General features: G+C 44.0%; 1 protein-coding gene across 7 annotated transcripts in view; it reads left to right on the plus strand.

Annotated features, from left to right (window-relative positions):
• Positions 1-22671, plus strand: part of stab1 (stabilin 1) — a 157343-nt gene that overhangs the window by 124341 nt on the left and 10331 nt on the right. For 5 of the 7 annotated variants that reach the window (XR_016488115.1, XR_016488117.1, XM_090206515.1 and 2 more), the window contains 8 exons: positions 5018-5162; positions 14257-14390; positions 14897-15062; positions 18825-18931; positions 19116-19235; positions 19662-19814; positions 20059-20172; positions 20534-20686. Coding sequence is in view for 3 of the 7 variants with exons in the window: in XM_090206515.1 (XP_090062641.1) it covers positions 5018-5162; positions 14257-14390; positions 14897-15062; positions 18825-18931; positions 19116-19235; positions 19662-19814; positions 20059-20172; positions 20534-20686 (1092 nt within the window). In the remaining 4 variants the exon portion in view is untranslated. The remainder of the gene's footprint in view (positions 1-5017; positions 5163-14256; positions 14391-14896; positions 15063-18824; positions 18932-19115; positions 19236-19661; positions 19815-20058; positions 20173-20533; positions 20687-22671) is intronic. The other 2 variants (XR_016488114.1, XR_016488116.1) reach the window with 1 other exon arrangement.

Here is a 22671-nt window from a genome sequence, read left to right on the forward strand (position 1 = left end):
CTAGAAGGGTTTCCTTGAGGGCTTGAACGCAGCCATGCTGTTTGTTGCTGCTTCCATCTTCACTCTGACATGCTCTGTCTGGAACTGAGAGGAGTAACAGTATAACCTGTCCTGTCTGGAACTGAGAGGAGTAACAGTATAACCTGTCCTGTCTGGAACTGAGAGGAGTAACAGTATAACCTGTCCTGTCTGGAACTGAGAGGAGTAACAGTATAACCTGTCCTGTCTGGAACTGAGAGGAGTAACAGTATAACCTGTCCTGTCTGGAACTGAGAGGAGGAACAGTATAACCTGTCTGGAACTGAGAGGAGTAACAGTATAACCTGTCCTGTCTGGAACTGAGAGGAGTAACAGTATAACCTGTCCTGTCTGGAACTGAGAGGAGTAACAGTATAACCTGTCCTGTCTGGAACTGAGAGGAGTAACAGTATAACCTGTCCTGTCTGGAACTGAGAGGAGTAACAGTATAACCTGTCTGGAACTGAGAGGAGTAACAGTATAACCTGTCCTGTCTGGAACTGAGAGGAGTAACAGTATAACCTGTCCTGTCTGGAACTGAGAGGAGTAACAGTATAACCTGTCTGGAACTGAGAGGAGTAACAGTATAACCTGTCCTGTCTGGAACTGAGAGGAGTAACAGTATAACCTGTCCTGTCTGGAACTGAGAGGAGTAACAGTATAACCTGTCCTGTCTGGAACTGAGAGGAGTAACAGTATAACCTGTCCTGTCTGGAACTGAGAGGAGTAACAGTATAACCTGTCCTGTCTGGAACTGAGAGGAGTAACAGTATAACCTGTCCTGTCTGGAACTGAGAGGAGTAACAGTATAACCTGTCCTGTCTGGAACTGAGAGGAGTAACAGTATAACCTGTCTGGAACTGAGAGGAGTAACAGTATAACCTGTCCTGTCTGGAACTGAGAGGAGTAACAGTATAACCTGTCTGGAACTGAGAGGGGTAACAGTATAACCTGTCCTGTCTGGAACTGAGAGGAGGAACAGTATAACCTGTCTGGAACTGAGAGGAGTAACAGTATAACCTGTCCTGTCTGGAACTGAGAGGAGTAACAGTATAACCTGTCCTGTCTGGAACTGAGAGGAGTAACAGTATAACCTGTCCTGTCTGGAACTGAGAGGAGTAACAGTATAACCTGTCCTGTCTGGAACTGAGAGGAGTAACAGTATAACCTGTCCTGTCTGGAACTGAGAGGAGTAACAGTATAACCTGTCTGGAACTGAGAGGAGTAACAGTATAACCTGTCCTGTCTGGAACTGAGAGGAGTAACAGTATAACCTGTCTGGAACTGAGAGGGGTAACAGTATAACCTGTCCTGTCTGGAACTGAGAGGAGGAACAGTATAACCTGTCTGGAACTGAGAGGAGTAACAGTATAACCTGTCCTGTCTGGAACTGAGAGGAGTAACAGTATAACCTGTCCTGTCTGGAACTGAGAGGAGTAACAGTATAACCTGTCCTGTCTGGAACTGAGAGGAGTAACAGTATAACCTACATTGTTACCATGACAAAGACCAAAGCTGGCAGGAGTACCGTTGAGGACAGTGGTGTCTTTCTATCACAGTTCTTTTAAACAAATAAAATAGCTCTAAAAGTTGTTACAACAAGAAAATAAATACAAATGTTTTGTCCAATTACTGGTGGAGTCAACTAATAAAAGAATGGACGACCTGACCAGAGAGGTCCAGGTCCTGAAGAACAGTTTGCAGTTCTCCCAGGTTCAGATCGGTGAGGTGAAATAGGAGAACGACAAGATGACAGTAATCTGTAAGTCGTTGAGAGAGGTCATCAGTTCTGTGTGTGAATCCATTATAACAATGACTGAGGAATCAGATTATCTCCAGAGATAATTAAGACGGAACAATATGGTTATGGATGAAATTTCAGAATCTCCACGAGACCTTGACGGAGTCTGAGGACAAAGTGAGGAAAATGAAATGAGAAATTGAAGATGGACCACAGGAAGATTGAGGTAGAGCGCGCCCACAGGATTGGAAAACCCACCACCGGCCCGGGTGACAGGCCCAGGCCGACAGTGATCAGATGCCTGAGGTTCAAAGACAAGGTAGTTGGTCTGGAAAGAGCCAAGATCTTGAGAGGAACATATATCTTCCTCAACGAGGGCTATCCTGAAGCTGTGTGCCAGAAGAGGAAAGAACTGATCCCAGCCATGAAAGCTGCCAGAGCGTGTGGGGAAATTGCGTACATCCCCTACGACAGACTCATTGTACATCCTCCCTCCCAAAAGGGATGAGAGAGCCAAGTCTATGGGTTTGTAGCTTCAACCCCACAGCGCGCACACACACACACACACACACACACACACACACACACACACACACACACACACACACACACACACACACACACACACACACACACACACACACACACACACACACACACACACACACACACACACACACCAACTGATCAATGGACTGCTGAATGTGTGTTTTTCCTCTTGCTTTGTTTTCTCTTTTCCATGTGTCTATCTCTGATCAGCTCCCCAGGAAAGGGCTGAAAATAGCCCATAGTCTTAGAAATAAGGTTAATGAAATCAATAACTTGTTAACATCAGATAACATTTATATATTAGCCATTTCTGAGACTCACTTAGATAATTCATTTGATGATACAGCAGCAGCAATACAAGGATATAACATCTACAGAAGAGACAGGAATGCTTATGGGGGAGGTGTTGCTGTATATATTCAGAGCCATATCCCTTTAATGCTTAGATAAGATCTCATGTCAAGTGTTATTGAAGTGTTGTGGTTGCAGGTTTCCGGCTGCATGTAATAACACAAAAAACTTTCTGGGCTAATAATGTAAGAAATAACACACACAAAAGCAATACTTTCAAAGTTGCTTAGGAGCTGAAAGCAGAGCTGCCATATCTGTCGGCACCATCTTGTAGAAAGATTCAACTCCATCTTTCATCCAATCAGATGGCTTATTCATCACAAAACCATTTAATGTTTCCAATTATTTTATTGATTACTTCATTGGCAAAGCGGGAAAATGTAGGCAGGAAATGCCACACACGAACAGTGAGCCATCGTGCATAAAAAAACTAAAGTTAGAATTTTGTAAAGTTAGTGGGAGAGGTGGAGAAATTATTGTTATCGAGCAATAATGACAAACCTCCTGGCTTTGACAAATTAGATGGAAAGCTACTGAGGATGGTAGCTGACTCTATAGCCACTAATATCTGTCATATCTATAATCTGAGCCTAGAGGAAGGTGTTTGTCCTCAGACCTGGAGGGAAGCCAAAGCCATTCCGATACCCAAAAGTGATAAAGCGGCCTTTACTGGTTCTAACAGCAGACCTATCAGCTTGCTGCCAGAAAACTGTTGGAAAGAAATGTGTTTGACCAAATATAATACTATTTCTCTGTAAACAGATTGACACTTTCAGCATTTTTTTAGAGAAGGGCACTCAACATGTACTGCACTGACACAAATGACTGATGGTTGATTGAGAGAAATTGATAATAAGAAGATTGTGGGAGCTGTACTGTTAGATTTCAGTGCAGCCTTTCATATTATTGACCATAACCTGTTGTTGAGAAAAAACTAGGAGCATTGTATGTGATACAAATCATTCCCTAAGCTCTAGCCCGCCGCTGAATCTGTTAATGAATGGTGTGGCTGTTGAACAAGTTGAGGAAACTAAATTACTTGGTGATATCTTAGATTGTAAACTGTCATGGTCAAAATATTGTTTTATTTTATTCAACCTTTATTTAACCAGGAAGGGCTCATTGAGATTTGAAATCTCTTTTTCAAGAGCGTACTGGCCAAGATAGGCAGCACCAAGTCATTACACAATTACAGATAGACAACATGAAAAACACATGAAAAAGTAATCTAGTAAAAAACATAGAATTCACAAGAGTATAACAAAATCAAAAACAGAAAATTAAAAACATTGACAGGTCAGGGAATCAGCCTCATAATCCTTAATCGGGGGATTTAAAAACACCAATCGGGACAAGTTCTTCCAGTTTAAAAGTATTTTGTAAGGAGTTCCAAGACGATGGCGCAGAGGACATAAAAGCCCTTTTACCAAATTCAGTTTGGAGATTTGGAACAGTTAGCAGGATGAAGTCATAGATTCAATGGTTGTAAAGATGGGGAGAGGTCTGTCCATAATATAGAGATGCTCGGCTTTTTCGACACCACACTCCACAAAGCAAGGTCCAGCTCTAGTTTTATCTTATCTTGATTATTGTCCAGTCATATGGTCAAGTCCTGCTAAGAAAGACTGCAGCTGGCCCAGAACAGAGCGCCACGTCTTGCTCTTCATTGTAATCAGAGGACTAATATAAATATGATGCATACCAGTCTCTCATTGGCTAAGAGTTGAAGAAAGACTGACTGTGACACTTCTTGTTTTTATTAGAACATTTCATGTGTTGGAAATTCCAAATGATTTGCATAGTCAACTTACTCACAGCACTGACACACACACTCACCCCACCAGACATGCCACCAGGGGTCTTTTCACAGTCCCCAAATCCAGAATGAATTCAAAAAAGCGTACAGTATTACAAAGAGCTATTATTGCATGAAAATCCCATCATATTGCTCAAATGAACAGCAAACCTGGTTTCAAAAAACAGATAAAGCAACACCTCGCGGCACAACGCCTCTCCCCTGTTTGACCTAGATATTGTGTGTGTATGTCTTGGTACTGTAATGTAGGCTATGTGAAATGCTTTTAAATGTATATGTAATTCTGTCCTTGAGCTGTTCTTGTCTATTAATGTTCTGTATTATGTCATGTTGTGTGTGGACCCCAGGAAGAGTAGCTGCTGCTCATAAAACCCCTAACACCTGATTCCTTGCGTCCTATCCCCTCAATTCTTTCTCAAAATGCGTTGGAGGAGAAAGTCCAAGGTTGGTCTCCTCCGGTACATTTTGAGACCTAGTTGAGACCTAGTTAACCTAGTTAATCCTTGTTTTTAGTAATATCCTGATGTGTTTTATCCTATCAGAATGAGCGTCAGTGCGAGTGTCTTGATGGGTACGTGGGGAACGGGCTCCAGTGTCTGGAGAAGGTGGTTCCACCCATCGACCGCTGTCTGGAGGAGAACGGAGGATGTCACCCCCAGGCCACGTGCAAGGACCTGCACTACCACAGTAAGAACTGACCTAAGACCTGCACTACCACAGTAAGAACTGACCTAAGACATGTACTACCACAGTAAGAACTGACCTAAGACCTGCACTACCACAGTAAGAACTGACCTAAGACCTGCACTACCACAGTAAGAAATGACCTAACACCTGCACTACCACAGTAAGAACTGACCTAAGACCTGCACTACCACACTAAGAACGGACCTAAGACCTGCACTACCACACTAAGAAGTGACCTAAGACCTGCACTACCACACTAAGAACTGACCTAAGACCTGTTTTTCATGGTTCGGGCTAGGCCCCTTAGTTCCAGTGAAGGGAAATCTTAACACTACAGCATACAATGACATTCAAGACGATTATGTGCTTCCAACTTTGTGGCAACAGTTTGGGGAAGGCCCTTTCCTGTTTCAGCAGGACAATGCCATTGTGCACAAAGCGAGGTCTATACAGAAATGGTTTGTTGAGACCCGAGTGGAAAAACTTGACTGACCTGCACAGAGACCTGACCTCAACCCCATCGAACACCTTTGGGATGAATTGGAAAGCTGAATGCGAGCCAGGCCTAATCGCCCAACATCAGTGCCTGACCTCACTAATGCTCGTGGCTAAATGGAAGCAAGTCCCCGCAGCAATGTTCCAACATCTAGTGGAAAGCCTTCCCAGAAGAGTGGAGTGCATGACCATCTCCATGATTTTGGAATGAGATGTTGGACAAGCAGGTGTCCACATAATTTTGGCCATGTAGTGTATATACAGTTGAAGTCGGAAGTTTACATACAGTTAGGTTGGAGTCATTAAAAATAGTTTTTCAACCACTCCACAAATTTCTTGTTAACAAACTATAGTTTTGGCAAGTCGGTTAGGATGTCTACTTTGTGCATGACACAAGTCATTTTTCCAACAATTGTTTACTGACAGATTATTTCACTGTATCACAATTCCAGTGGGTCAGAAGTTTACATACACTAAGTTGACTGCCTTAAAACAGCTTGGAAAATTCCAGAAAATTATGTCATGGCTTTAGAAGCTTCTGATAGGGTAATTGACATCATTTGAGTCAATTGGAGGTGTACCAGTGGATGTATTTCAAGGACTACCTTCAAACTTAGTGCCTCTTTGCTTGACATCATGGGAAAATCAAAAGAAATCAGCCAAGACCTCAGAAGACAATTGTAGACCTCCACAAGTCTGGTTCATCCTTGGGAACAATTTCCAAATGCCTGAAGGTATCACATCTGTACAAACAATAGTACGCAAGTATAAACACCATGGGACCACGCAGCCGTCATAACACAGGAAGGAAGGAGACGTGTTCTGTCTCCTAGAGATGAACATACTTTGGTGCAAAAAGTGCAAATCAATCCCAGAACATCAACAAAGGACATTGTGAAGATGCTGGAGGAAACAGGTACAAAAGTATCTATATACACAGTAAAACGAGTCCTATATCGACCTATATCAACCTGAAATGCCGCTCAGCAAGGAAGAAGCCACTGCTCCAAAACCACCATAAAAAAGCCAGACTACGGTTTGAAACTGCACATAGTGACAAAGATCGTACTTTTTTGGAGAACTGTTTGGCCATATTGACCATCGTTATGTTAGGAGGAAAAAGAGGGAGGCTTGCAAGCCGAAGAACACCATCCCAACCGTGCTTATCTGCAGGAGGGACTGGTGCACTTCACAAAATATATGGCATCATGAGGTTGGAAATGATGTGGATATATTGAAGAAACATCTCAAGACATCAGTCAGGAAGTTAAAGCTTGGTCGCAAAAGGGTCTTCCAAATGGACAATGACCGCAAGCATACTTCCAAAGTTGTGGCAAAATGGCTTAAGGACAACAGAGTCAAGGTATTGGAGTGGCCATCACAAAGCCCTGACCTCAATCCCATAGAAAATTTGTGGGCAGAACTGAAAAAGCGTGTGCGAGCAAGGAGGCCTACAAACATGACTCAGTTACACCAGCTCTGTAAGGAGGAATGGTCCAAAATTCACCCAAATTATTGTGGGATGCTTGTGGAAGGCTACCCGAAATGTTTGACCCAAGTTAAACAATTTAAAGGCAATGCTACCATATACTAATTACTAATATTACATATAATTACATATACTAATACTAATTGAGTGTATGTAAACTTCTGACCCACTGGGAATGTGATGAAAGAAATAAAAGCTGAAATAAATCATTCTCTATACTATTATTCTGACATTTCACATTCTTAAAATAAAGTGGTGATCATAACTGACCTAAACAGGGAGTTTTTACTAGGATTAAATGTCAGGAATTGTGAAAAACTGAGTTGAAATGTATGTAGTTTAAATGTGTATGTAAACTTCCGACTTCAACTGTATACACACACACACACAGTACTCATTCAAGCATTTTTCTTTATTTTTTACAATTTTATAGTCAATACATCACATCTATGAAATAACACATATGGAATCATGTAGTAACCAAAAGTGTTAAATATAAATATTTTTGATTCTAAATTTGAGATTCTTCAAAGTAGCCACCCTTTGCCTTGATGACAGCTTTGCACACTCTTGGTAATCTCTCAACCAGCTTCATGGGGTAGTCACCGGGAATGCATTTCAATTAATAGGTGTGCCTTGTAAAAGTTCATTTGTGGAATTTCTTTCCTTCTTAATGCATTTGAGCCAATCAGTTGTGTTGTGACAAGGTAGGGTTGGTATAAGGAATATAGCCCTATTTGGTAAAAGACCAAGTCCATATTATGGCAAGAACAGCACAAATAAGCAAAGAGAAACGACAGTCCATCATTACTTAAAGACATGAAGGTCAGTCAATCAAAGAACTTTGAAAGTTTCTTCAAGTGACAAAGTAGGGGTGGCATACAGAAGATGGTCTTTTAGCAATTCGGGCTAAGTCCATATCATGGAAAGAACAGCTCAAATAAGCACAGCAAAACGATAGTACATCATTACTTTAAGACATGAAGGTCAGTCAATCCGGAAAACGTGAAGAACTTTGAAAGTTTCTTCAAGTGCAGTCGCAAAAACCATCAAGCGTTATGATGAAACTGGCTCCCATGAGGACTACCACAGGAAAGGAAGACCCAGAGTTACCTCTGATGCAGAGGATAAGTTCATTAGAGTTACCAGCCTCAGAAATTGCAGCCCAAATAAATGCTTCAGAATTCAAGTAGCAGACACATCTCAACATCAACTGTTCAGAAGAGACTGTGTGAATCAGGCCTTCATGGTCAAATTGCTGCAAGAAACCACTACTAAAAGGATACCAATAAAAAATAAGAGACTTGCTTGAACAAGAAACACAAGCAATGGACATTAGACCGGTGGAAATCAGTCCTTTGGTCTGATGAGTCCAAATGTGAGATTTTTGGTTCCAACAGCCATGCCTTTGTGAGACGCAGAGTAGGTCAATTGATGATCTCTGCATGTGTGGTTCCCACTGTGAAGCATGGAGGAGGTGGTGTGATGGTGTGGAGGTGCTTTGCAGGTGACACAGTCAGTGATTTATTTAGAATTCAAGGCACACTTAACCAACATGGCTACCACAGCATTCTGCAGCATTCTGCAGCGCTTAGTGGGACTATCATTTGTTTTTCAACAGGATAATGACCCAACACACCTCCAGGCTCTGTAAGGGCTATATGACCAAGAAAGAGAGTGATGGAGTGCTGCATCAGATTACCTGGCCTCCACAATCACCTGACCTCAACCCAATTGAGATGTTTTGGGATGAGTTGGACCACAGAGTGAAGAAAAAGCAGCCAAGTGCTCAGCATATGTGCGAACTCCTTCAAGACTGTTGGAAAAACATTCCAGGTGATGCTGGTTGAAAGAATGCAAAGCTACTTTGAAGAATCTAAAATATATTTTGATTTGTTTAACACATTTTTTGGTTACTACATGATTCCACATGAGTTATTTAATAGTTTTGATGTCTTCACTAGTATTGTACAATGTATAAAAAAATAAAAAAATAAATAGAGAAAACCCCTTGATTGAGTAGATGTATCCAAACTTTTGACAGGTACCGTACTACATACATTTTTTTACAGACAGACAGACAGACAGACAGACACTATCATGCATTATCCTGAATGATACATGCATTATCATGCTGAAACATGAGGTGATGGTGGCAGATGAATGGCACTACAATGGGCCTCGGGATCTCGTTACGGTTTCTATGCGTTCAAATTGCCATCGATAAAATGCAATTGTGTTCATTGTCCTTAGCTTATGCCTGCCCATACCAGAAGCCCACCACAAACATGGGACACTCTGTTCACAACATTGACATCAGCAAACCGCTCACCCACACGAGATCAAATACTGTGTCCTAGTCAAAGCTGATAGCAACACTTAATTTTTTTAATTTAAATATTTACACACATGCTATACATGTGGTCTATGGTTGTGAGGCCGGTTGGACGTACTGCCAAATTTTCTAAAACGATGATGGGGGCAGCTTATGGTAGAGAAATTGACATTAAATTCTCTGGAAACAGCTCTGGTGGACATTCCTGCAGTCAGCTTGCCTATTGCACGCTCCCTCAAAACTTGAGACATCTGTGGCATTGTGTCTTTTGACAAAACTGCACATTTTAGAAAGTGGCCTTATTATTTTATTTATCCCACAAAGTGGAGCTTTTATTTCAGCTCCTGAAACATGGGACTTCACATGCGTTAATATGGCATCCTATTCCCTATGTAGTGCATGTAGATCAAATCAAATCAAACCTTGTCACATGCGCCAAATACAACAAGTGTAGACCTTACAGTGAAATGCTTACTGACCAGCCCTTAACCAACAGTGTAGACTTTACCGTGAAATGCTTACTGACCAGCCCTTAACCAACAGTGTAGACCTTACCGTGAAATGCTTAATTACAAGCCTTTAATCAACAGTGCAGTTCAAGGAGAGTTAAGAAAATATTTACCAAATATTTTTTAAAGTAACGACTTGGCGCTCCGGTACCGCTTGCCCTGCGGAGGCAGAGAGAACAGTCTATGACTTGGGTGACTGGAGTATCTGACCATTTTTTGGGGCCTTCCTCTGACACCGCCTGGTATAGTTGTCCCGGATGTCAGGAAGCTTGGCCCCAGTGATGTACTGGGCCGTACGCTCTACCCTCTGCAGTGCCTTGCGGTCGGCGCCCGAGCAGTTGCAGTACCAGGCAGTGATGCAAGCGGTCAGGATGCTCTCGATGGTGCAGCTGTAGAACTTTTTGAGGATCTGGGGACCCATGCCAAATCTTTTCAGTCTCCTGAGGGGGAAAAGGTTTTGTCGTGCCATCTTCACGACTGTCAAGGTGTGTGATAGATCGTTGGTGATGTGGACACCAAGGAACTTGCTCCACTACAGCCCCGTTGATGTTAATGGCGGCTAGTTCGGCCCGCCTTTTCCTGTAGTCCACAATCAGCTTTTTTGTCTTGCTCACGTTGAGGGAGAAGTTGTCCAGGCACCACACTGCCAGTTCTCTGACCTCCTCCCTATAGGATGTCTCATCGTTGTCAGTAATCAGGCCTACCCCTGTTGTGTCATCAGCAAACTTAATGATGGTGTTGGAGTCGTGTTTGGCCACGCAGTCGTGGGTGAACAGGGAGTACAGGAGGGGACTGAGTACGCATCCCCGAGGGGCACCAGTGTTGAGGATAAGTTTGGCAGACGTGTTGTTGCCTATCCTGAGCATCTGGGGGCGGCCCGTCAGGAAGTCCAGGATCCAGTTGCAGAGGGAGGTGTTTAGTCCCAGGGTCCTTAGCTTAGTGATGAGCTTCATGGGCACTATGGTGTTGAACTCTGAGCTGTAGTCAATGAACAGCATTCTCACATAGGTGTTCCTTTTGTCCAGGTGGGAAAGGGCAGTGTGGAGTGCGATTGAGATTGCGTCATCTGTGGATCTGTTGGGGCGGTATGCGAATTGGAGTGGCTCTAGGGTATTCGGGAGGATGCTGTTGATGTGAACCATGACCAGCCTTTCAAATCACTTCATGGCTACCGACGTGAGTGCTATGGGGTGGTAATCATTTAGGCAGGTTTCCTTTGCTTCCTTGGGCACAGGGACGATGGTGGTCTGCTTGAAACATGTAGGTATTACAGACTCAGTCAGGGAGCGGTTGAAAATGTCAGTGAAGACACTTGCCCGTTGGTCCACGCATGCTTTGAGTACACATCCTGGTAATCCATCTGGCCCTGTGTCTTTGTGTATGTTGACCTGTTTGAAGGTCTTGCTCACATGGGCTACCGAGAGCGTTATCACACAGTCATCCAGAACAGCTGGTGCTCTCATGCATGCTTCAATGTTACTTGCCTCGAAGCGAGCATAAAGGGCATTTAGATCGTCTGGGTATCCCTTTGTAGTCCATAATAGTTTCCAAGCCCTGCCACATCCGATGAGCATCAGAGCCGGTGTTGTAGGATTCAATCTTAATCCTGTACTGACGCTTTGATGGTTTGTCTGAGGGCATAGCAGGATTTCTTATAGGCATCCAGATTAGTGTCCCTCTCCTTGAAAGCGTCAGCTCTGGCCTTTAGCTCAATGCTGTTGTTGCCTGTAATCCATGGCTTCTGGTTGGGATATGTACGTACGGTCACTGAGGGGGATGACGTCGTCGATGCACTTATAGATGAAGCCAATGACTGAGGTGGTATACTCCTCAATGCCATTGGATGAATCCCGGAACATATTCCAGTCTGTGCTAGCAACACAGTCCTGTAGAGTAGCATCTGCGCCATCTGACCACTTCCGTATTGCACGCGTCACTGGTACTTCCTGCTTTAGTTTTTGTTTGTAAGCCGGAATCAGGAGGATCGAGTTAAGGTCAGATTTGCCAAATGGAGGGCGAGGGAGAGCTTTGTATGCTTCTCTCTGTGTGGAGTAAAGTTGATCTAGAGTGTTTTTCTCCTCTGGTTGCACATGTAACATGCTGGTAGAAATGAGGTAAAACTGATTTAAGTTCCCCTGCATTAAAGTCCCCGGCCACTAGGAGCGCCGCTTCTGGATAAGCATTTTATTCTTTGCTTATGGGCTTATACAGCTCATTGAATGTGGTCTTGGTGCCAGCATCGGTCTGTGGTGGTAAGTAGACGGCTCCAAAAAATATAGATGAGAACTCTCCTGGTAGATAGTGTGGTCTACAGCTTATCATAAGGTACTCTACCTCAGGCAAGCAATACCTCGAGACTTCTTTAATATTTGACATCGTGCACTTGCTGTTATTGACCAAAAAACACACACCCACCCCTCGTCTTACCAGAAGTGGCTTCTCTGTTCTGCCGGTGCATTGAAAACACCTCTAGCTCTATATTGTCATCCGTGTCGTCGTTTAGCCACGACTCTGTGAAACATAGGATATTACAGTTCTGAATGTCCCTTTGGTAGTATAATCGTAGACGTAGGTCATCCATTTTATTTTCCAATGATTGTTAGCAAGTAGAATTGATCACAGCGAGCGGTTACTTGCTCGTCTACGGATTCTCAAAAGCCTGATCTGCGTGCTTTTTTCCTCCGTCTTTTCTTCACGCAAATAACGGGGGTCTGGGTCTGTTCCCGGGAGAGCAGTATATCCTTCTCGTTGGACTCGTTAAAGGAAAAAGGTTCTTCCAGTCCATGGTGAGTAATCCGAGTCCTGATGTCCAGAAGTCGGCCATAAGAGACGGTAGTGTTGATGATTAACTACAGGAGAGTGAGACCAAATCATGGACGCTGGACAGAGTGGATTTCAGTTGTAACAAAAAGGCAGTTTATTGAGTCAAAAGATATCTTGTCCTGCAGTTTAACGTGCACGGACCTATTCATATAGCTCAGAAGGAGTTAGCTGAAAAAGGGAACTAGACAAAGGTTGTAGCAGATTTTATACATGGAATAATGTAGGTGGAGTCTTGTCGTGGTGGTCTTCTGACTGGTCCCGAAGAGTTGGAGGCGGGCCTGCTCCAGCCAGAGCAGGAGCCCCATTGGTGCACAGCAGAGTCCTCTGCTCTTGGCACCCGACCAGTAGAGGGGGGAGTGAGGTGTGTGTGTCCAGGAATCGTGAGATAAGGGGAACTGAAACTGGCAGTTTATGGCTGGGGCTAGGGTGCTTCCTGTTTGGACAGGGGTGCGTGCAATGACTTGAGTCAGGCGGCTTAATATATGTGCTTGATATATGAGCTATGTATATGAATATGTGCATATATGACAGTAGCAGCAACATTATGTACAAAATAAGTGACAAACAACACAAAAAAAATAAAATAAAAAGTAGCACACTTCGGTGACGGGTCGTCAGATTGATCTTCCCAATTGTGTCAGGTTATTTATACATATTAAAGGAGAAGAGGACCAGAGGAGGAGAAGATGACTCAGCAAGATGACGTAGATGCAATACAGCAGTAGTAGTTCAATTTCAACAACAACTAAGAGCATTGAAGCGTGAGGCCAAACTTCTCTGAAGTTTTGGTCCAGTAGTTACTACGTCGTCTCAACGTGACGCTAACACCTGCACACGCGCAGATACTCTGTGTGACTGCGTGTATAAACAGTCTTTAATCATCATAACACCAACCCCTCTTTTAAGCTGCTGCTACTCTCTGTTTATGATATATGCACAGTCACTGTAACTATACATTCATGTACATACTACCTCAATTGGCCCGACCAACCAGTGCTCCCTCACATTGGCTAACCGGGCTATCTGCATTGTGTCCCACCACCCGCCAACCCCTCTTTTTACGCTTCTGCTACTCTCTGTTCATCATATATGCATAGTCACTTTAACCATATCTACATGTACATACTACCTCAATCAGCCTGACTAACAGGTGTCTGTATGTAGCCTCTACTGTATTTAGCCTGTCTTTTTACTGTTGATTTATTTATTTACCTACCTATTGTTCACCTAATACCTTTTTTGCACTATTGGTTAGAGCCTGTAAGTAAGCATTTCACTGTAAGGTCTACTACACCTGTTGTATTCAGCGCACGTGACAAATAAACTTTGGTTTGATTTGATCTGCGGTGCTGCTCATGGCAACATAATTTTGCAGATTCTACCTTTAAAGTGATAGTTATTTCCATATTTATTAAGAGACCGTTTGTTCCTTTGTGTCGTCAGGTAACACTGCCGGAGTGTTCCACCTGCGTTCCAGTGCAGGGAAGTACCAGCTGAACTACACCGATGCTGAGCTAGCCTGTCAAGCTGAGGGGGCTACGCTCGCCACCTTCTCTCAGATGGCTGATGCACAACAGGTCAGAGGTCATCCTTTAAAATGAAATGAATGATGAAAATCTGGGATTCGAAACAACAAAGCAGTCACCCTGACACTTTTCATCAAAAGCTAAATATCATTACTTTAAAAAGTCCATACATTGATGTGCCAATCACAGACTGCCCATTTAACTCTGCAAAATTATACACTTGATTTAAAGTGTTACCAACTACTTGGTCAGTGGCTGTAGTTTGAAGTTGAACCAGGACATAATTAACTCTCAGCTACATGATACCGGTGATTGAAAGTGATAGTTCACTATTTAGAAGTTTTACAGTGGTAGTGTCCCAATTCTCCCCCTGTGCACTTGCACACTCCTGGTCAGTGGAAACTCCCAGGCTCCAGCCAATGCTTTTAAATCCGTGACGACCAGGAAGTGTACAAGTGCAGTTTTTAAGAGAAGGGCAGAGAATCGGGATGCACCCAGTAACTGTCTGATTGACACTCCACCGCTGATGTTGCAGTTCATGTTGTGTCTTTCTCTAGCTGGGAATGCACCGATGTGTTGCTGGATGGATACAAGGGAAGAAAGTGGGCTATCCAACCAGGTTTCCCTCGGTCCATTGTGGTGACAACCATGTTGGTATAGTGCTATACAAAGACCCTGTGGACCCCAGCAGCAAATACGACACCTTCTGTTACAGACTGTCAGGTAACACCATCAGCCAGGGTTGGGCTCCACTTACAGATTGTCAGGTAACACCATCAGCCAGGGTTGGGCTCCACTTACTGTTACAGACTGTCAGATAACACCATCAGCCAGGGTTGGGCTCCACTTACAGACTGTCAGGTAACACCATCAGCCAGGGTTGGGCTCCACTTACAGACTGTCAGGTAACACCATCAGCCAGGGTTGGGCTCCACTTACAGACTGTCAGGTAACACCATCAGCCAGGGTTGGGCTCCACTTATAGACTGTCAGGTAATACCATCAGCCAGGGTTGGGCTCCACTTACAGATTGTCAGGTAACACCATCAGCCAGGGTTGGGCTCCACTTACTGTTACAGACTGTCAGATAACACCATCAGCCAGGGTTGGGCTCCACTTACAGACTGTCAGGTAACACCATCAGCCAGGGTTGGGCTCCACTTACAGACTGTCAGGTAACACCATCAGCCAGGGTTGGGCTCCACTTACAGACTGTCAGGTAACACCATCAGCCAGGGTTGGGCTCCACTTATAGACTGTCAGGTAATACCATCAGCCAGGGTTGGGCTCCACTTACAGACTGTCAGGTAACACCATCAGCCAGGGTTGGGCTCCACTTACAGACTGTCAGGTAACACCATCAGCCAGGGTTGGGCTCCACTTACAGACTGTCAGGTAACACCATCAGCCAGGGTTGGGCTCCACTTACAGACTGTCAGGTAACACCATCAGCCAGGGTTGGGCTCCACTTACAGACTGTCAGGTAACACCATCAGCCAGGGTTGGGCTCCACTTACAGACTGTCAGGTAACACCATCAGCCAGGGTTGGGCTCCACTTACAGACTGTCAGGTAACACCATCAGCCAGGGTTGGGCTCCACTTACAGACTGTCAGGTAACACCATCAGCCAGGGTTGGGCTCCACTTATAGACTGTCAGGTAACACCATCAGCCAGGGTTGGGCTCTACTTACAGACTGTCAGGTAACACCATCAGCCAGGGTTGGGCTCCACTTACAGACTGTCAGGTAACATCATCAGCCAGGGTTGGGCTCCACTTACAGACTGTCAGGTAACACCATCAGCCAGGGTTGGGCTCCACTTACAGACTGTCAGGTAACACCATCAGCCAGGGTTGGGCTCCACTTACAGACTGTCAGGTAATACCATCAGCCAGGGTTGGGCTCCACTTACAGACTGTCAGGTAACACCATCAGCCAGGGTTGGGCTCCACTTACAGACTGTCAGGTAACACCATCAGCCAGGGTTGGGCTCCACTTACAGACTGTCAGGTAACACCATCAGCCAGGGTTGGGCTCCACTTACAGACTGTCAGGTAACACCATCAGCCAGGGTTGGGCTCCACTTATAGACTGTCAGGTAACACCATCAGCCAGGGTTGGGCTCTACTTACAGACTGTCAGGTAACACCATCAGCCAGGGTTGGGCTCCACTTACAGACTGTCAGGTAACACCATCAGCCAGGGTTGGGCTCCAATTACAGACTGTCAGGTAACACCATCAGCCAGGGTTGGGCTCCACTTACAGACTGTCAGGTAACACCATCAGCCAGGGTTGGGCTCCACTTACAGACAGTCAGGTAACACCATCAGCCAGGGTTGGGCTCCACTTACAGACTGTCAGGTAACACCATCAGCCAGGGTTGGGCTCTACTTACAGACTGTCAGGTAACACCATCAGCCAGGGTTGGGCTCCACTTACTGTTACAGATTTCATTTCAATTCCAGAAATTTCAGGAAGTACTGTACACTGAAATTCCAATTATCCTCAATGCCAATCAATGTGGAATTGTGCTATTTACACTTTTTTTTAACACTACAAATGTAGTGGATCAGGGCTGTTGTCATAAAGCATCTAAGAGTAGGATTGCTGATCTAGGATCAGGTCCCCCTATATCCATATGATAATGAAATTATGATTAGAAAAGAAAACAGATCCTAGATCAGGTTTATGAATATAGGCCTACCAGCAATACTGTCTCCATTCTATCTTCATTTCATATCAGTATTTCAACAACATTTAGATGTGTCCTGTGGTACTGTGTATTACAACCTGTCTGTCTCCCTGTAGATGTGTCCTGTGTATTACAACCCGTCTGTCTCCCTGTAGATGTGTCCTGTGTATTACAACTCGTTTGTCTCTCTGTAGATGTGTCCTGTGTATTACAACCCGTCTGTCTCTCTGTAGATGTGTCCTGTGTATTACAACCCGTCTGTCTCCCTGTAGATGTGTCCTGTGTATTACAACCCGTCTGTCTCCCTGTAGATGTGTCCTGTGTATTACAACTCGTTTGTCTCTCTGTAGATGTGTCCTGTGTATTACAACCCGTCTGTCTCTCTGTAGATGTGTCCTGTGTATTACAACCCGTCTGTCTCTCTGTAGATGTGTCCTGTGTATTACAACCCGTCTGTCTCCCTGTAGATGTGTCCTGTGGTACTGTGTATTACAACCCGTCTGTCTCCCTGTAGATGTGTCCCCTGTATTACAACCCGTCTGTCTCTCTGTAGATGTGTCCTGTGGTACTGTATATTACAACCAGTCTGTCTCTCTGTAGATGTGTCCTGTGTATTACAACCCGTCTGTCTCTCTGTAGATGTGTCCTGTGTATTACAACCCGTCTGTCTCCCTGTAGATGTGTCCTGTGGTACTGTGTATTACAACCCGTCTGTCTCCCTGTAGATGTGTCCTGTGGTACTGTATATTACAACCAGTCTGTCTCTCTGTAGATGTGTCCTGTGGTACTGTGTATTACAACCCATCTGTCTCCCTGTAGATGTGTCCTGTGTATTACAACCCGTCTGTCTCCCTGTAGATGTGTCCTGTGTATTACAACCCGTCTGTCTCCCTGTAGATGTGTCCTGTGTATTACAACCCGTCTGTCTCCCTGTAGATGTGTCCTGTGTATTACAACCTGTCTGTCTCTCTGTAGATGTGTCCTGTGTATTACAGCCTGTCTGTCTCTCTGTAGATGTGTCCTGTATATTACAACCGTCTGTCTCCCTGAAGATGTGTCCTGTGGTACTGTGTATTACAACCCGTCTGTCTCTCTGTAGATGTGTCCTGTGGTACTGTGTATTACAACCTGTCTTGTGGTACTGTGTATTACAACCCGTCTGTCTCCATGTAGATGTGTCCTGTATATTACAACCCGTCTGTCTCCATGTAGATGTGTCCTGTGGTACTGTATATTACAACCCGTCTGTCTCCATGTAGATGTGTCCTGTGGTACTGTGTATTACAACCCGTCTGTCTCTCTGTAGATGTGTCCTGTGGTACTGTGTATTACAACCCGTCTGTCTCTCTGTAGATGTGTCCTGTGGTACTGTGTATTACAACCCATCTGTCTCTCTGTAGATGTGTCCTGTGGTACTGTGTATTACAACCCGTCTGTCTCCATGTAGATGTGTCCTGTGGTACTGTATATTACAACCCGTCTGTCTCTCTGTAGATGTGTCCTGTGTATTACAACCCGTCTGTCTCTCTGTAGATGTGTCCTGTGGTACTGTGTATTACAACCCGTCTGTCTCTCTGTAGATGTGTCCTGTATATTACAACCCGTCTGTCTCTCTGTAGACGTGTCCAGTGGTACTATATATTACAACCTATCTGTCTCTCTGTAGATGTGTCCTGTATATTACAACCCGTCTGTCTCTCTGTAGATGTGTCCAGTGGTACTATATATTACAACCTATCTGTCTCTCTGTAGATGTGTCCAGTGTATTACAACCCGTCTGTCTCTCTGTAGATGTGTCCTGTGTGTGTGGAAGTGGGTACGTAGGTAACGGGGACTTCTGTAACGGAGACCTGGCCAGTGTTGTGGCTACCAACTTAAACTACTCTGTATTCTACAATGTAAGTTTGTTGTTGTTTCATTCAGGACTAATCCTAAATTAAGATCCTCACATGCAACTCAGACTTAATTGTATTCATTCAAATTAAAGTACATTTACGGGTGATATGGATCTCAAGTTAGAATTTGGCCCTATTTTATGAGTGCAAATATTGAACAACATTAAATTCTCTCTCCTGGTTGTAGATATTGTTGAAGTATGCAGGCTCGTCTACAGAGGGAGAAGTTCTGTTGGACTTTCTGTCCAGCAGTTCATCCTATGCCACTCTGTTTGTGCCACTCAACGCTGGGTTCTCTGAGAATGAGGTGATTTTATGTTAACGTCTGAAATCATGGAACAAAAAAAAAAGAGACATTTTTACTTACTTTTTCCTGTAAATTCATGTATTTTGTGTCATTTAAAAAGGGATAGTTCACCTAAATTACAAAATGCCATGTTGGTTTCTTTACCCAGTGAGAAGTCTATGTACAAGCTATAACAGTAATCCATGCTTTGGTTGAGGTTCCCTGGCACGGTTTTCAGATGCTAGCTTCAAAATCAATGATATATTGATGATTTGGACATTATACCGGTCCCATGACTTGAATGGGATTTGTTCTTACTGGGTAAAGAAACAAATATGTAATTTTGTAATTTAGGTGAACTATCCCTTTTTTTTTTTTTAATGTTTATATAATGATGTATAATTTTGTCTTAGTCATTTGATGTATAGTTTTCTTGGCTGTATGTAGACCTTATCAGACCGGGATGTGGAGTACCATATCTCCACTAACAACAGCATTACGTTCTATGAGGACCTGAAACACGATGGAGTCATCCCTTCCAGACTGGGATATAACCTCTCAGTGGTCATTTCCCCCAGCAACATCACACAGCAGAACCAGGTGAGTGGACCGGTCTGTTACAAATGTCCAGGAGCTGGTTGTGCAATTCAAACAAGTCTTTACTCCAGATCAACATGTTACTAATAACTTGTAAAAAAAATATATTAAAAAAATAGTAATAATAAACAAAACAATTAAGTGTATAATATCATACATTTCTTAAAGCAACAATTAATTTCATGGATGTTTTGATTTGGATGAAGTGATTCTTGATTTTGTGTGTGTGCCGGTTGTTTCTCCACAGGAGCCCCAGACGTTCAAGCTAGTGAACCGGAGGCTAGTGTTGACCTGGGACATCCCAGCCTACAATGGAATTATCCATGTCATAGAGGGCCCACTCAGAGCCCCGCCACTACCAGTGAGTTAGTTAAGCAGTTGAGTGAAGTTGTACCCTAGATGCTGATCTTGGATCAGTTTGACATTTTCCCCACTAATGGTTAAGGTTGGGGAATGTGATCCTAGATCTGTAACTAGGGGAAACTTCAGACCATTATAACAATCCTAATTCATTGCAAATTCCACCCTATTTCAGAGCCACACAAGGAGTCTCTGGTCAACAGTAACACACTGCATTATGGGAGAATAGGGTCTCTGGTCAACAGTAACACACTGCATTATGGGAGAATAGGGTCTCTGGTCAACAGTAGCACACTGCATTATGGGAGAATAGAGTGGCTTTGTCCCTTCTAGTAATTATATTTCTATGATTATCATTCCAGGTGCACCATGCCCAGTCATCAGGCCACGCCCACGGGGGCGGGACTGTGGCCACCTCCATCCTGGTCACCTGTCTGATAGTCTGCGTCATCGCTGGCCTCACCTATTACGTCTTCAAACACAAGAATGACGCCTTCCGCTTCCACTACTTCAAGGTAACAAGTCCTTCCAACACTACTATAGACCAGGCCCATTGGGCCCACAGGGCTCTCTCTGATCAACACTACTATAGACCAGGCCCATTGGGCCCACAGGGCTCTGATCAACACTACTATAGACCAGGCCCATTGGGCCCACAGGGCTCTGATCAACACTACTATAGACCAGGCCCATTGGGCCCACAGGGCTCTGATCAACACTACTATAGACCAGGCCCATTGGGCCCACAGGGCTTTGATCAACTATACTATAGACCAGGCCCATTGGGCCCACAGGGCTTTGATCAACTCTACTATAGACCAGGCCCATTGGGCCCACAGGGCTCTGATCAACACTACTATAGACCAGGCCCATTGGGCCCACAGGGCTCTGATCAACACTACTATAGACCAGGCCCATTGGGCCCACAGGGCTCTGATCAACACTACTATAGACCAGGCCCATTGGGCCCACAGGGCTCTGATCAACACTACTATAGACCAGGCTATAGACCAGGCCCATTGGGCCCACAGGGTTCTGATCAACACTACTATAGACCAGTACTACTACTGTTATTCAATAGCGCAGCTTTCAAGTTTGCATTCTTCCCTAGCCCACATAATACTTTATTCATTTAGTTTTCCTCAATTTGAAAAAAACTAACTAACAGTTTTCAGCGGTTGAAAATGTATAAATGTAAAATAATGGGGGACCAAATCCACCTGAAGTTGGGTTACGTTTTGACCAGACACTCAGAGGACTTTCACTGTGTTCTCCGTATTGTGTTTTAGTTGTATTGTATTTTACATTTGTGCGACTTGTCTATCAGCGTGGCACGTTTTGTGTTTTTTTTTTGTGGACACCAGGAAGGGGTCAGCTGCTGCTGCTGCAAAAAAGCTCATGGGGGTTTTTAACAAACACATTGTACACATTTGACATTCACCGAATAACAATAGCCAGAAATCCAGTCTGTCTATGCCAACACTCCACTCCTTGTCAAGCTAAACACTTTTTGTTGCCATGACAAGGAGTAGCAATGGAGGGGGGAAACTGAAAACTAGCTGTTATTGGCAGAGATGTTTGTAACTCTTTCTAATTGGTCTATTAACTGATATATACGGTGCCTTGCGAAAGTATTCGGCCCCCTTGAACTTTGCGACCTTTTGCCACATTTCAGGCGTCAAACATAAAGATATAAAACTGTATTTTTTTGTGAAGAATCAACAACAAGTGGGACACAATCATGAAGTGGAACGACATTTATTGGATATTTCAAACTTTTTTAACAAATCAAAAACTGAAAAATTGGGCGTGCAAAATTATTCAGCCCCCTTAAGTTAATACTTTGTAGCGCCACCTTTTGCTGCGATTACAGCTGTAAGTCGCTTGGGGTATGTCTCTATCAGTTTTGCACATCGAGAGACTGACATTTTTTCCCATTCCTCCTTGCAAAACAGCTCGAGCTCAGTGAGGTTGGATGGAGAGCATTTGTGAACAGCAGTTTTCAGTTCTTTCCACAGATTCTCGATTGGATTCAGGTCTGGACTTTGACTTGGCCATTCTAACACTTGGATATGTTTATTTTTGAACCATTCCATTGTAGATTTTGCTTTATGTTTTGGATCATTGTCTTGTTGGAAGACAAATCTCCGTCCCAGTCTCAGGTCTTTTGCAGACTCCATCAGGTTTTCTTCCAGAATGGTCCTGTATTTGGCTCCATCCATCTTCCCATCAATTGTAACCATCTTCCCTGTCCCTGCTGAAGAAAAGCAGGCCCAAACCATGATGCTGCCACCACCATGTTTGACAGTGGGGATGGTGTGTTCAGCTGTGTTGCTTTTACGCCAAACATAACGTTTTGCATTGTTGCCAAAAAGTTCAATTTTGGTTTCATCTGACCAGAGCACCTTCTTCCACATGTTTGGTGTGTCTCCCAGGTGGCTTGTGGCACACTTTTTATGGATATCTTTAAGAAATGGCTTTCTTCTTGCCACTCTTCCAT

The sequence above is a fragment of the Oncorhynchus mykiss genome, chromosome 17, assembly GCF_057628025.1.
Source record: "Oncorhynchus mykiss isolate SJ-2025 chromosome 17, ASM5762802v1, whole genome shotgun sequence".
NCBI classification, from domain to species: domain Eukaryota; kingdom Metazoa; phylum Chordata; class Actinopteri; order Salmoniformes; family Salmonidae; genus Oncorhynchus; species Oncorhynchus mykiss.